The 14,270-nt window shown below is 34.0% G+C and overlaps 1 protein-coding gene across 1 annotated transcript; it reads right to left on the reverse strand.

Moving 5' to 3' along the window:
• Positions 1-257: 257 nt before the first annotated feature.
• Positions 258-13,959, reverse strand: LOC135221143 (neurofilament medium polypeptide-like). The gene is made up of 7 exons (XM_064258968.1): positions 13,838-13,959; positions 12,171-12,393; positions 11,806-11,947; positions 11,197-11,289; positions 10,599-10,787; positions 546-2,497; positions 258-437 (listed from the first exon to the last, which is right to left on the reverse strand). Exons 1-7 carry the CDS (start codon positions 13,957-13,959, stop codon positions 258-260), a joined length of 2,901 nt encoding a protein of 966 aa, XP_064115038.1.
• Between the last annotated feature and the right edge of the window lie 311 nt (positions 13,960-14,270).

The raw sequence follows: 14,270 nt of genomic DNA on the forward strand, positions 1-14,270 counted from the left end.
CCTCCACGTAGTTGTTGGCTCTCATCCTGAGAGCTGGTCCTCCTTCCTCCACATAGTTGTTGGCTCTCATCCTGAGAGCTGGTCCTCCTGCCTCCAAATAGTTGTTGGCTCTCATCCTGAGAGCTGGTCCTCCTGCCTCCACATAGTTGTTGGCTCTCATCCTGAGAGCTGGTCCTCCTGCCTCCACGTAGTTGTTGGTCTCTCCGAGAGTGGTCCTTCCTCCACTAGTTGTGGTCTCATCCGAGCTGGTCCTCCTCCTAGCTCATCCTGAGTGGTCCTCCTTCCTCCACTAGTTGGCTCATCCTGAGAGCTGGTCCTCCTGCCTCCACATAGTTGTTGGCTCTCATACTGAGAGCTGGTCCTCCTGCCTCCGAATACTTGTGAAGTTCATCCTCCATCATACCATTGTTGGTGGCATCTTGTCCCATGACTTGCTCCTAATTGTCATTGGAATCTCTTGCGTTTCTCAAACGCTGTAACTTTTCTTTCAGGTGCAACTGGTGCCTATCTGAAACTTCAAATAACTTGTTGAGACAATCTTCCACGTCCTCGGAGTGATTTGTGTAATCCTTGGCAAACCACTCCTGAAAATAGGCCACGTCTCTCTTGCAATCCTTGTTCTCACGTTCTAGTGTGAGAATGTGACGGGCCATCGACTCTTTCTCATTCCTCATCTCGTCGCAGACTATAAACGCTTCGGTCTTCTGCCTCCTGAGGGTCTCCATCTCCTTTGAGATTAAACTTTTCTCTTTCTTCTCCTTACTTTCTTTGTCGGCCATTTCTCGCTTCAGCCTTTTGGTTTCTTCTTCCAGGACTTTATTACGTTTTTCGAAAATTCTAAATAGTTCGTTTTTATGATTGATTTCCTCCAAGGCTACCTTCAACTTGGAGTTCTCATTCCTGACCTTAAAGACTGTCTTTTCCCATTCTTGGAAATCGGACTCATGCTGCAGTCTCTCCTCTTCCATTTCCAGAAGCTTCTTCTTCAAACGGCTGATTAGATCGGCTTGTTTATCGATAATACTCTGCAGTTCAGCGGCCTCAGTGCCTCCTTGTACTTCAGAAGGCACCTGTTCTTTCTTCCCAGTTCTCGTTTCTTCTAAGTTTTTGACCGCCTCGGTTAATTTTTGAACTTGACATTCTAGTTCCCTTTCCCGCCTCTTGCATTCCAGTAAGGCTGTGTTCAGCTTGCTATTCTCTCCTGCAAGGCTTTCAATCTCTGTTCTCATATTGTTCGTGTCTATGTCCTTCTTGTCTTGCAGTTCTTCAGTCAAATTCAGGCGGTCCAATCGTTCCTTCTGCAGCTTCTCATTCTCCCTTGAGAGTCTGTCCATTTTCCCACGCATCGCGAGAACTACCTCGAGGACATGATTCCTCCTGGGACCATGCACCAGGGATGGCCTTGGAAATTCGGTGGGGGCGGTGGGATCGTTCATGAACTGCCCCAGAATTTCCAGGAACTCGTCGTGATCATCTTCGTCCTCTGGTTTCGCTTTCTCTTCCTCCTTCTCCTCCTCCTCATAATCGTCGTCAGAAGACCCCTTCTCCTCTTCTGCGTGGTCTTCATCTTCTTCTGTTGTGTCCTCCTCCTCAAAGTCTTCCTCCTCTTCTACTGTCTCATGCTCTGAGGGGTCTTCGTTCTCTTCTACTGCTTCTTCCTCCTCCTCCTCAGAGTCTTTATCGTCTTCTACTGTCTCATACTCTGAGGGGCCGTCTTCTTTTACTGCCTCCTCCTCCTCCTCCTCCTCCTCTGAGTCTTCGTCCTCTTCTACTGTCTCTTCTTCCTCAGAGTCTTCATCGTCTTCTACTGTTTCATACTCTGAGGGGTCTTCGTTCTCTCCTTCTGCCTCCTCCTCCTCCTCGGAGTCTTCATCTACTGCTTCTTCCTCCTCCTCCACAAAGTCTTTATCGTCTTCTACTGTCTCATACTCTGAGGGGCCTTCTTCTTTTACTGCCTCCTCCTCCTCCTCCTCCTCCTCTGAGTCTTCGTCCTCTTCTACTGTCTCTTCTTCCTCAGAGACTTCATCGTCTTCTACTGTTTCACACTCCGAGGGGTCTTCGATCTCTCCTTCTGCCTCCTCCTCCTCCTCCTCTTCCTCCTCGGAGTCTTCATCTTCATAGTCCATCGTATCTTGAATGTCCGTTTGATGATTTGCCTCAAGATCTACAATCTTCCTAACATGGAAGTCATCCAAGGCCTCATCAAATCCTTCTTTCTCGTCCAGAAGTTCGGCGTCGTCAATAATGTCAGAATCCATCCAAGAAGTCGATCTCCTCTTCAAGAAAGAGAAGATCGTCCATCCAAGTAATGAAAGAATAACCGCTGCTCCGAAGAACAGCGCCAGATTAGTATTAAGAAGAGTTCCGCGGGAGACGTTTCCATCCCCGCAACCAGGTTGAACAATTTCAGCGGTGGGTTCCAACCAGACCTGAGTCTTCAATGCATTCATACGATGAATGCGGATCTCTAAGCTGGTCAACACGTCCACCACTTGCACTATGCAAATAAGAGCGAAGATAAGAATTGCTTCAATCATATTGAATATATGTCAAAATACATGTCAAATATAGCAGCTGAAGGTATGCTTAGATTCTGAAACTGCCCCCGAGCTTCAGTTGCGCTCCAAGTCTCCACGGAGCCAGTTGGGATCTTCGCGGTCTTCGGGAGAAAGTCTCCGGAGATGGAGAAGAAGATATCCTTCAGAATCCCTCATTTTTGTCATGTTCGTCTCCTTCGCCGAATGCTTCGTCGTATATCGCCATTTTTCTATTTCATATTTTACTGAACAAGTGCATTACGGGGCATCTGGACGAAGTCATGAACGATTTAAAAACGAGATTCCTTCCGAATCTGGAGCGAAGACGGACGAAGAAAATTGTTTCCAGTGGTGGTGGGGTCTCCATGGAATTGGCTCGAGAGTCTTTTGAAATGATCGTCAATAACATTCCCTCCGTCACACTCTTATGAGTTCAAGAAACTATTTCAGAAAACTGGAGATATTTTTTTTTATATTTATATAAGATTGCTTCGAAAATTGCGACCAAAATGAAAATGTTTTAGTTCCAGTACAGAAAAGTTAAAAAGAAAATGTTTTTTGAGTCCTTTCATGCCAGAGGGACAAATCATTCAGTTTATAAAGTTGTTGTTTTAACAGTATCTAAGACTTCTAATTCGGAGTGTTTGACGTATACTGAGTCAGAAATGGTACTAGATGGGGGTTACTAAGATTTATTCTATATTCCTTTACTTATTATTATGAGGAGTCAAATGTCGTTTAGTCGAATCTCATGTTCTTGTCATACTTTGTTCTGCCATTAAGAACTTCCATTTCTTATTCTTTCCCTGTAATATTAGGTATCAACTGAATACGATAGATCATAGCCCTTCTATATAACTGTAAACTATACTATCTATCTATCATATATATATCATATATATATATATATATATATATATATATATATATATATATATATATATGTATATATATACTATATATTATATATATATATATATATATATATATATATATATATATATATATGTATATATATATATATATATATATATATTATATATATATATATATATATATATATATATATATATATATATATATATAATATATAATATCTATATATATATATATATATATATATATATATATATATATATATATATATAGATATCGTATATATATATATATGTATATTATATTAATTATATATATATTAAGTACTATATATATATATACTACTAATAGTATATAATAAATTTATATATATATATCTATAAATATTTAATATTATATATATATCTTATAATATTATAAATTATATATTATATATATAATCTAATAATATATATATATATATAAATATAAAATTAATAAATATGTATATATAATATATTATTATACATAATATATAATTTATATTCTTTAAGTCTATACATATATATTATATATATTATATTAACGTCTATATCCATCATTTATCTATTACTCAACTAAGCTCAGCACCGTTATATATATCCTTATAATATTATAATATTATACTATAAACAAGACAGATCATAACTTACATGTGTCTAACACTTTCATACAAAGACCAGCCTCAACAGCACCACATATCAATCTACTATATAAATTTATAAACTTTATAATATTAATATATAAATATAATTACCATATATACAATCCCACCTACTAACCCCCCCCACCTCCCCCCCCCCACCTAACCTTACCCCCCCCCTACCTTCCTACTAACCTGACCCCCCCCCCCCCCCCCAATCAATAACCACAGCTTAAACAACCTGTTTTTTACTAAAGTTCAATCAATAAATGCGCTTCCAGTGTTTTCACAACTGAGGTTACCCTGATAATTAAAATCGACTCTGGGATTTAGTTGCCAACAAGGAAAAATACAATAATACATTTAAAAATGATATTAAATTTTTTACTAATAACTTATAATCTTAAGTTATCTAAGGCCATACTAGCCTAAATATAAAACAATTTATATAAATTTATTGTTTCTTAAGTGCTAGCATTCTATATGTAATTTAATTATCCAACTAATTAATAGAGAGTAATAAATGTGTAATCAATGCAAAAAGTGAAGATTAATAAAAAGTTTACCTGTAGATGTATTCAACCAGTTTTAGGTGAAATAATAGCAGTGCAATGCCTTTCATACTAGCCGTAAATGTCACTCTAGATTTTCCATAAATAACTGGATCTGATTAAATGGTTAATCTTGTGGAAATAAGAAAAATATGAAAAGAATAGAGAGAAGTTACTATTGTATATAGATATATATATATGTGTGTATATATATGATATATATATATATATATATATATATTAATATATATTATTACACCATATATAATATAATATATAATATATATATATATATATATATAATATTATATATATAATGTATATATATACTAAATATAATATGTATATATATAATATATATATATAATATATATATATAATATATATATATAGTATATATATAGTATATATATATAATATATTATATTATATATATATAGATATATATTACATATACTACTTATCTAATCTAATTCTATCTATCTAATCTTGATATGTATATTATAAATAATATATTATGTATACTATATATATATATAATTTATTAAAATTTATATATATATATATATAAAACATATATATAGTATATATATGATATCTATAAAATATTTTATATATTATATTATTAAATATTATATATATATAAATATAAATAATATATATATGTATATATATACTATATATATGATATATATATATATATATATAATATATATAATATATAATATATATATTATAATATATATTATATTATATATATTAATATAATATATTATATATATATATATATAATATTATATATATATAATATATTAATATATATATAATAATATAATTAATTATATATATATATATATAGATATATATAGACATATACTACTATCTATCTATCTATCTACTACTGATATATATTATATATATATATGCTATATAATTTAATTATATATATTAAATTTATATTATATATATATACATATATATATATTATATATCTATAAATATATATATATATATATAAATATATATATAAATATATATATATATGGATAATATACATATATATATTTATATTTATAATACATATATATATATATATATATATATATATATATATATATATATATATATATATATAATATATATATTTATATAAAAGATATATATATATATATATATATATATATATAATATATATATATATATATCAGATAGATAGATAGATAGATAGATAGTAGTATATGTATATATATCTATATATATTATATATATATAATATTATTATATATATATTATATATATTTATTATAAAAGACTAATATATAATAAATTATATTATATTATAATAATATTATATTATATATATAAATTTTATAATTATAATATTTTATTTAATTAGATATAAAATAAAGATAGATAGAATTAGGAATAGATAAAAAGATAAAAAAAAAAAAAAAAAGTAAAGATATAGATAGATTAGTAGTGACCCCTCGGCGATGCGTTTAGCCTTTCCGCTTACCTATCACTATATATAATGTCATACAAGTGTATATAATATATACAGTACGTGGATAGATCTCAATGTTCTTATAATATATATATATTAGTATATATATATAGTATATAATATATGATATATAATTTATTTTATATATATATTGATAGATAGAGTAGATAGATAAGATAGAGTTAGATAGATAGATAGTAGTATAAAGGGCATGATCTATTTCGTACCAGTGATACCTAATTAAAGGAAGATTATCAGCGGGAGTGACCTAAATTGGTTTACCTGTGGATGGAACTCTTGGTATAAATACCACTTTTTCTGTAACTTTTCTCACTCATCTACCTGAAGAGCGAGACAGCAGTCTCTGAAATATAGTATTTCTGTCTCTATATATTTTGGTGTTTTTATTAGATGGAATTCTGTTATAAGAGAACATTTTTATCAATAGATATATATTATACTAATATATATATAATATAATTATTATATTATATATTGTACTGGGATGTTCAAGGATGGACCATAAGTAGTAACAGTTTTTATTGCCAACTAGCCTATAGGTTTCAACCTGAAACATATATATTCCATGTAATAAAAAATAATACAATCCAACAGCCATACAAAATTTTGAATTTTCCCTAATTTTCCCCAATTTCATTATCAAAAAACATATTGTCCTTAATACAAGCCTTCTAGTAAAGTACATGAACAATCCATATTGATATGTGTACATATGTCTAACAATAACTGTTCTTTATAGCAGAATGTAAAGTAAAATCACCACTGTAAATTATGGTACTGTAGCCACTTAAAGCACTCGCATCAAATTAAATGTACTCATATCATTAAACATTACTGTATATATACATAGAATCCAATTACCAATAAGGGCAAATTCCAATTGAAATATCATATAACATCCACAATACACTGTATTGTACTCACTTCAATGGACTCACTATCACAGGCCTTGAACCCCAGTAGGAGATTGCCAAACACCAATATCCATCACTTGCCGGCCTTACATGTCACCGACTTCATTCTTGTGTTTACATCCACAAGAATAACACCTGTCACCACCAGCCACACCACTCAACACAATATGGCAGTACGCCGAGTGGTTTAGAAAAGGTTTTGACGGCAGTTCGCCTTCTCCCGCTAACCGTGCGACACTGAAATATGGGTAAACAAAAGATATTGTTCCAGATGCGCAATAAGTTACAACTCGCTCCAACCACATCAACATTTTTCAAACAAATATATCCTTATAGTATTATGAAAATTTTCATGTTAGTGATACACTCCCCCCCACCATTAGTGACAAAATTACAGTACCTTATCCAATTGGGTAAACTACGTATGATTACATTCTTCTATTGGTAATAACACCACCAACCTGTGTACTGATCTACACATAATCTTATCCACTTTTCACCCCATTTTTTTTCCAACTTTAATTTTTCCCCCCTTTCCCCATTGGCCTTCCATAAAATTTCTTATACTTTAATTCAACATTTCTCGGACAATGCCATCTTGTCCTGGAAATCAAGGCTCTAATACACCTTGTGCTAGTTTCCATGCCCCTCTCACAACATTACTATCTTGCACAGTACCCACATCTCCAACTCTTACATTCCTCCTTGTTGTATGCCATTTCTGCCTGATTAACAATGATGGGAAAATTAGTCTCGTTGCCACTTTTTTCGCCAAAAGAAGGATGTTCTATTATACTTTGTATAAACTTTAATCTCCTTTTGTGATCCCCACTAATATCGTACATCCCACTTTTGACAAAAGCAGTGGACCGACCAAGCAACAGATCATTGGGACAGAGGTAGCCCCCCAACTGTAAACTAAATCCAGGTTTTTGTTCCAATTGGTCTTTCATTCATCAGATTAGCAATACCAACAAAGCAGTTTGTAACTCTCCAAAATTCAACACAGAATCTCCCACACTATACAAAGCACCTTTTGACAGATTTGATCAGTGCTTCACTTGCCCCATTATACCAAGGTGCGTCACTAGGCATATCAAAGATCCAAGTTACCCCTTCCTTTTTTCCAATGGTTTCTATTTTCTTGCTTGCTGATATCAACTGAGTTTCCCTTATCTGAATATATAACTTTAGGAGCTCTCTAATAGCAATAAACCTTTGAAATGTGGTCAGAAAATCATCAGTACTGTATCCTTCAGCCAAATCCAAGTGAACAGCTCTAGTAACTAAACAGTTTTAAATATAACACCAAAGGCTTTACCATGAGTTCTCTTTTTAACCATGTCTCTTATTGTTAAGGGTCAAACAAATCTATGGCTGTGTAATAGAAAGGTGGAGCAGGTTTCATTCTTTCTATCCTCATTTGACCCATGCATTGGTCCTCTAATTTCTTTGTTAACTTCTTACATGTCACACATTGATTTTTTATTGCCCTTTATTATTTTTCTGGCCCTGGAACCAGAATTTTTTCTTTGTAATTTTGCCAAAGTAGTCTCTATGCCTGCATGTCAACCCCATGATTTTTTAATTGCTTTATTTTTCTGGCCCCTGGAACCCAGAATTTTCTTTGTAATTTTGCCAAAGTAGTCTCTATGCCTGCATGGTCAACCCCATGTACATATGATATATACAAATCTACGTAACTGGATCTTGATTTTGCTGGCTAGTCAACATATAGTCTTCTCTATTCCAATTTTCCTTTAGCCACTTAGAAATTCTTTGTCCTACTACTATGACTCCATTCTTAATTGAAGGTCCTAATCTTCTGAACCTCACTTTCCAATCAGTCATGTCCCTTTGCATCTCTCTAACCCACATTAGTTCTGCTTTAATAATTCCTTGAACTGTTGGTTCCCTCAGCATGCCCTTAAAGGATCTGCATTTGAAAACATTCATTACCCTGCATGTAACTCTTAGTAGTTTGTAATAATCACTAAATCTATTAACATCAATCATGTGTATAACATGGTTCTGACTTAAACTTTAGCAAACAGCCATGACAACACCTACTCTATCAGTTAGTTCATTTTCACAATTTTGTTTGATAGGCCATTTTGAAATGGTAATGTTAGGAATTTTTGGTCCATTTTGCCAGGCAGAATTTTCACCATTTTTTCTGACTTAACGGTTTAGAGGTCATATCTGCAACATTTTGAATTGAATCAACCCACCACCATTCCCTTGAATCAGTTTTTATTTGTATCTCTGCAATGCGTACAGCAACAAATGTGTTGAATCCATGGGACTCCTTTTGAATTTGTGATCTTACAATTGTTTGAGTCAACTATGTGATAAACTGACTCAAACTCCCATGAAAACTCCTTTACTATGAGTCTCTCATCCAGCAGCTATGAGAGCACCACAGAAAATTCCAGACGGGAATAGACATTTGTTTCACTGGGGCAATCTTATTTTTTGCCATTATCAGACTTGATTTAAACTTATTATCACTGATTTGCCACCTCACATATGCACAAGCCCCATATGCTTGCGTGCTACCATCAGAAAATATTACTAGGTTTGGCTTACCAAAAGCATTAGGTGGCTTTAAGGGTCTTCTAAACGTTAATGACTCCAGTCCATACAATTCTTTGAAAAACGCTTTCCATTCGTTCATCATGGAATCATCAAGTGGATCATCCCACTTGATTCCACCACCATTCGAGTTTACTTTTGGAAATCATGGATCTCATCAAGATCTTAGCTTTGAGTAATACTGGTATAACCAACCCTAATGGATCATACAACGATGCAATTTGACTCAATATCTTACTGCGTGTTAATATTCTGGAAATTTATAATCGAATTCACCTATATTCTAAATTTAGACCACTCCTAACCTTTCTTATTCTTGGTGTTAAAGTTGAGTCTTACAGCAAAGGAAAAATAGTCATCTACAGGATTCCATTTTAAACCTAAGATTTTCTCACTATCAGATTCTATTATTCTTGTATTGCAGTTTTCATAATGCCCGCTGACTATCCAGTGCTTTATTCTGAAACTTCCCTGAGACAATACCCTTTCAGTATCCTGTTATTAATTTTGATTGCGTTTCTCGATGGCATCAGTAGAATACAGTATATCATTCTACTTATTGTATTATTAAGAATCATATCTTGCACATCCGGGATTCCTTTTTTATTTTTTTATACTTTGTCTTCCCCAATTGTTTTTTTCACCCAATTTTATCAATTCCGATTCATTCTCAACTATGCTGTCAACATGATGGACTGTTGCCTTATTATCACTACCGCTACTCCTAACATTAGAATTCATATATTCCAAAATTTTTCTCTCCTTCTGTAAGAACTTCAAACAACTCAGGAAACAGATTTGCTAGTTACTGATACCTCATCTGCTTTAACTACCCATTCTCTCTTTTGAAGTAAGAAGGTAAAACTTTTTCTATATGGCTGACAACGTTTGCACTATTAAGTTCATCAGAGAGATTTACCTTTTTTAAATCAAGCCAACATTGCTCAACCTGATCGACCATTTTAATAAATCCTTTGGTATCATCATCATAAATTTTCTTCAGAGATCTAAGCTCACCAACCACGAAGTCTACAATCTTTCTTGAATCCCCAAATTTATCATCCAAACGTTGAATCATTTCATCATAATTACCCTCTGAGCCCTTCACTGCTTGAAGTGCTTCTCCACCTAGACACATTTTGAGGAGCATATGGATCAGTACCGTATAATACTCTTAACTAAATTCTCATAATCTTTTTCTTTAAAAGTGGATAGTTTCTTAAATTACCTTCGAAAACATTGGTGGTTCAAATTTCTTTACTTTAACCTTCGATTTATCTGTTGCCTTTACATCCTGGACACCTTTGAATATTTTTGCACTTACTTCACATTTTAATCTTTCACTATCTAGAATATATTGCTGGGCTTCTTCTTCTAAATTACTATCGGCTAGCTTATCCTCGTTTTCATATATAAATTGTATCAGTTCATCATTTTGATACTCTAGGCATTTAAAGGCTTCAACCACTTCCTCATAGTTCTTCGTTAACACTGATAAATCATCACCTCGATTGATTCCTTCATTGCTCATAGTTACCTTCCTGGTGAACTTCCCTTTGCTGATTGCCCTCTTCCTCTTCAGGGCGACGAGTTCCTCTTGCACACCCATGGCGGTTGAAGTTGAAATGTACTGGGATGTTCAAGGATGAACCATAAGTAGTAACAGTTTTTATTACCAACTAGCCTATAGGTTTCAACCTGAAATATATATATTCCATTTAATAAAAAATAATACAATCCAACCAGCCATACAAATTTTGAATTTTCCCTAATTTTCCCAATTTCATTATCAAAAAACATATATGTCCTTAATACAAGCCTTCTAGTAAAGTACATGAACAATCCATATTGATATGTGTACATATGTCTAACAATAACTGTTTATAGCAATGTAAATAAATACCACTGTAAATTATGGTACTGTAGCCACTAAAGCACTCGCATCAAATTAAATGTACTCATATCATTAAACATTACTGTATATATACATAGAATCCAATTACCAATAAGGGCAATTCCAATTGAAATATCATATAACATCCACAATACACTGTATTGTACTCACTTCAATGGCTTCACTATCACAGGCCTTGAACCCCAGTAGGAGATTGCCAAACACAAATATCCCATCAATTGCCGGCCTTACATGTCACCGACTTCATTCTTGTGTTTACATCCACAAGAATAACACCTGCCACCACCAGCCACCACCACTCAACACAATAGGCAGTACCAGAGTGGTTAGAAAATTTGACGGCAGTTCGCCTTCTCCCGCTAACCGTGCGACACTGAGATATGGGTAAGACAAAAGATATTCCAGATGCGCAATAAGTTACAACTCGCTCCAACCCACATCAACACTTTTAAACAAATATATCCTTATAGTATTATGAAGTTTATCATGTTAGTGATACACTTCCCCATCATTAGTGACGAATTACCGATACCCTATCCAATAGGGTAAACTACGTATGATTACATTGTTCTTCTATTGGTAATAACACCACCAACCTGTGTACGTACTGATCTACACATCTTATCCACTTCATCATCATATCTCTTCCCATGCTTCATAATCTTATACCTTAAATCAACATCTCGGACAACACCATCTTGTCCTGGATCAGCTCTAATCACCTGTGCTAGTTTCCATGCCCCTCTCACAACATTACTATCTTGCACAAGTACCACATCTCCACTTCTTACATTCCTCCTTGTTGTATGCCATTTCTGCCTGATTAACAATGATGGAAAATAGTCTCATTGCCCCTTTTTCCAGAAGGATTCTATTATACTTTGTATAAACTTTAATCTCCTTTTGTGATCCCCACTAATATCGTACATCCCACTTGGACAAAAGCAAGTGGACCGACCAAGCAACAGATCATTGGGACAGAGGTAGCCCCCCAACTGTAAACTAAATCCAGGTTTTGTTCCAATTGGTCTTTCATTCATTAGATTAGCAATACCAAACAAAGCAGTTTGTAACTCTCCAAAATTCAACACAGAATCTCCCACACTAATATACAGTGCTTCACTTGCCCCATTATACCAAGGTGCGTCACTAGGCATATTAAAGATCAACTGAGTTCCCTTATCTGAATATATAACTTTAGGAAGCTCCTCTAATAGCAATAAACCTTTGAAATGTGGTCAGAAAATCATCAGTACTGTATCCTTCAGCCAAATCCAAGTGACGCTCTAGTAACTAAACAGTTAAATATAACACCAAAGGCTTTACCATGAGTTCTCTTTTTAACCGTGTCTCTTATTGTTAAGGGTCCAAACAAATCTATGGCTGTGTAATAAAAAGGTGGAGCAGGTTTCATTCTTTCTATCCTCATTTGACCCATGCATTGGTCCTCTAATTTCTTTGTTAACTTTTTACATGTCACACATTGATTTTTTATTGCCTTTATTATTTTTCTGGCCCCTGGAACCCAGAATTTTCTTTGTAATTTTGCCAAAGTAGTCTCTATGCCTGCATGGTCAACCCCATGTACATATGATATATACAATCTAGTAACTGGATGATTTGCTGGTAGCAACATATAGTCTTCTCTATTCCAATTTTCCTTTAGCCACTTAGAAATTCTTTGTCCTACTACTATGACTCCATTCTTAATTGAAGGTCCTAATCTTCTGAACCTCACTTTCCAATCAGTCATGTCCCTTTGCATCTCTCTAACCCACATTAGTTCTGCTTTAATAATTCCTTGAACTGTTGGTTCCCTCAGCATGCCCTTAAAGGATCTGCATTTGAAAACATTCATTACCCTGCATGCAACTCCTAGTAGTTTGTAATAATCACTAATCTATTAACATCAATCATGTGTATAACATGGTTCTGACTTACTTTAGCAACAGCCATGACAACACCTACTCTATCAGTTAGTTCATTTTCACAATTTTGTTTGATAGGCCATTTTGAAATTGGTAATGTTAGGAATTTTGGTCCATTTTGCCAGGCAGAATTTTCACCAATTTTTTCTGGACTACACGGTTTAGAGGTCATATCTGCAACATTTTGAATTGAATCAACCCACCACCATTCCCTTGAATCAGTTTTTATTTGTATCTCTGCAATGCGTACAGCAACAACAAATGTGTTGAATCCATGGGACTCCTTTTGAATTTGTGATCTTACAATTGTTGAGTCAACTATGTGATAAACTGACTCAAACTCCCATGAAAACTCCTTTACTATGAGTTCTCTCATCCTAGCAGCTATGAGAGCACCACATAATTCCAGACGAGGAATAGACGTTTGTTTCACTGGTGCAATCTTATTTTTCGCCATTATCAGACTTGTTTAAAACTTTATTATTCACTGATTTGCCACCTCACATATGCACAAGCCCCATATGCTTGCATGCTACCATCAGAAAATATTACTAGGTTTGGCTTACCAAAAGCATTAGGTGGCTTTAAGGGTCTTCTAAACGTTAATGACTCCAGTCCATACAATTCTTTGAAAAACGCTTTCCATTCGTTCATCATGGAATCATCAAGTGGATCATCCCACTTGATTCCACCACCATTCGAGTTACTTTTGGAAATCATGGATCTCATCAAGATCTTAGCTTTGAGTAATACTGGTATAACCAACCC

Source organism: Macrobrachium nipponense, chromosome 2 (assembly GCF_015104395.2).
Source record: "Macrobrachium nipponense isolate FS-2020 chromosome 2, ASM1510439v2, whole genome shotgun sequence".
NCBI lineage: Eukaryota > Metazoa > Arthropoda > Malacostraca > Decapoda > Palaemonidae > Macrobrachium > Macrobrachium nipponense.

Bases quoted from the DNA above. Each gene is read 5' to 3' on its own strand.
- LOC135221143 (XM_064258968.1), bottom strand. From the start codon at position 13,959: ATGGCGAAAAATAAGATTGCACCAGTGAAACAAACGTCTATTCCTCGT. The intron at 11,948-12,170 runs GTTGGTGGTGTT...CCCATATCTCAG, and splicing joins GTAGATCAGTACGTACACAG to TGTCGCACGGTTAGCGGGAG. The intron at 438-545 runs GTGGAAGATTGT...AATGACAATTAG, and splicing joins ACACAAATCACTCCGAGGAC to GAGCAAGTCATGGGACAAGA.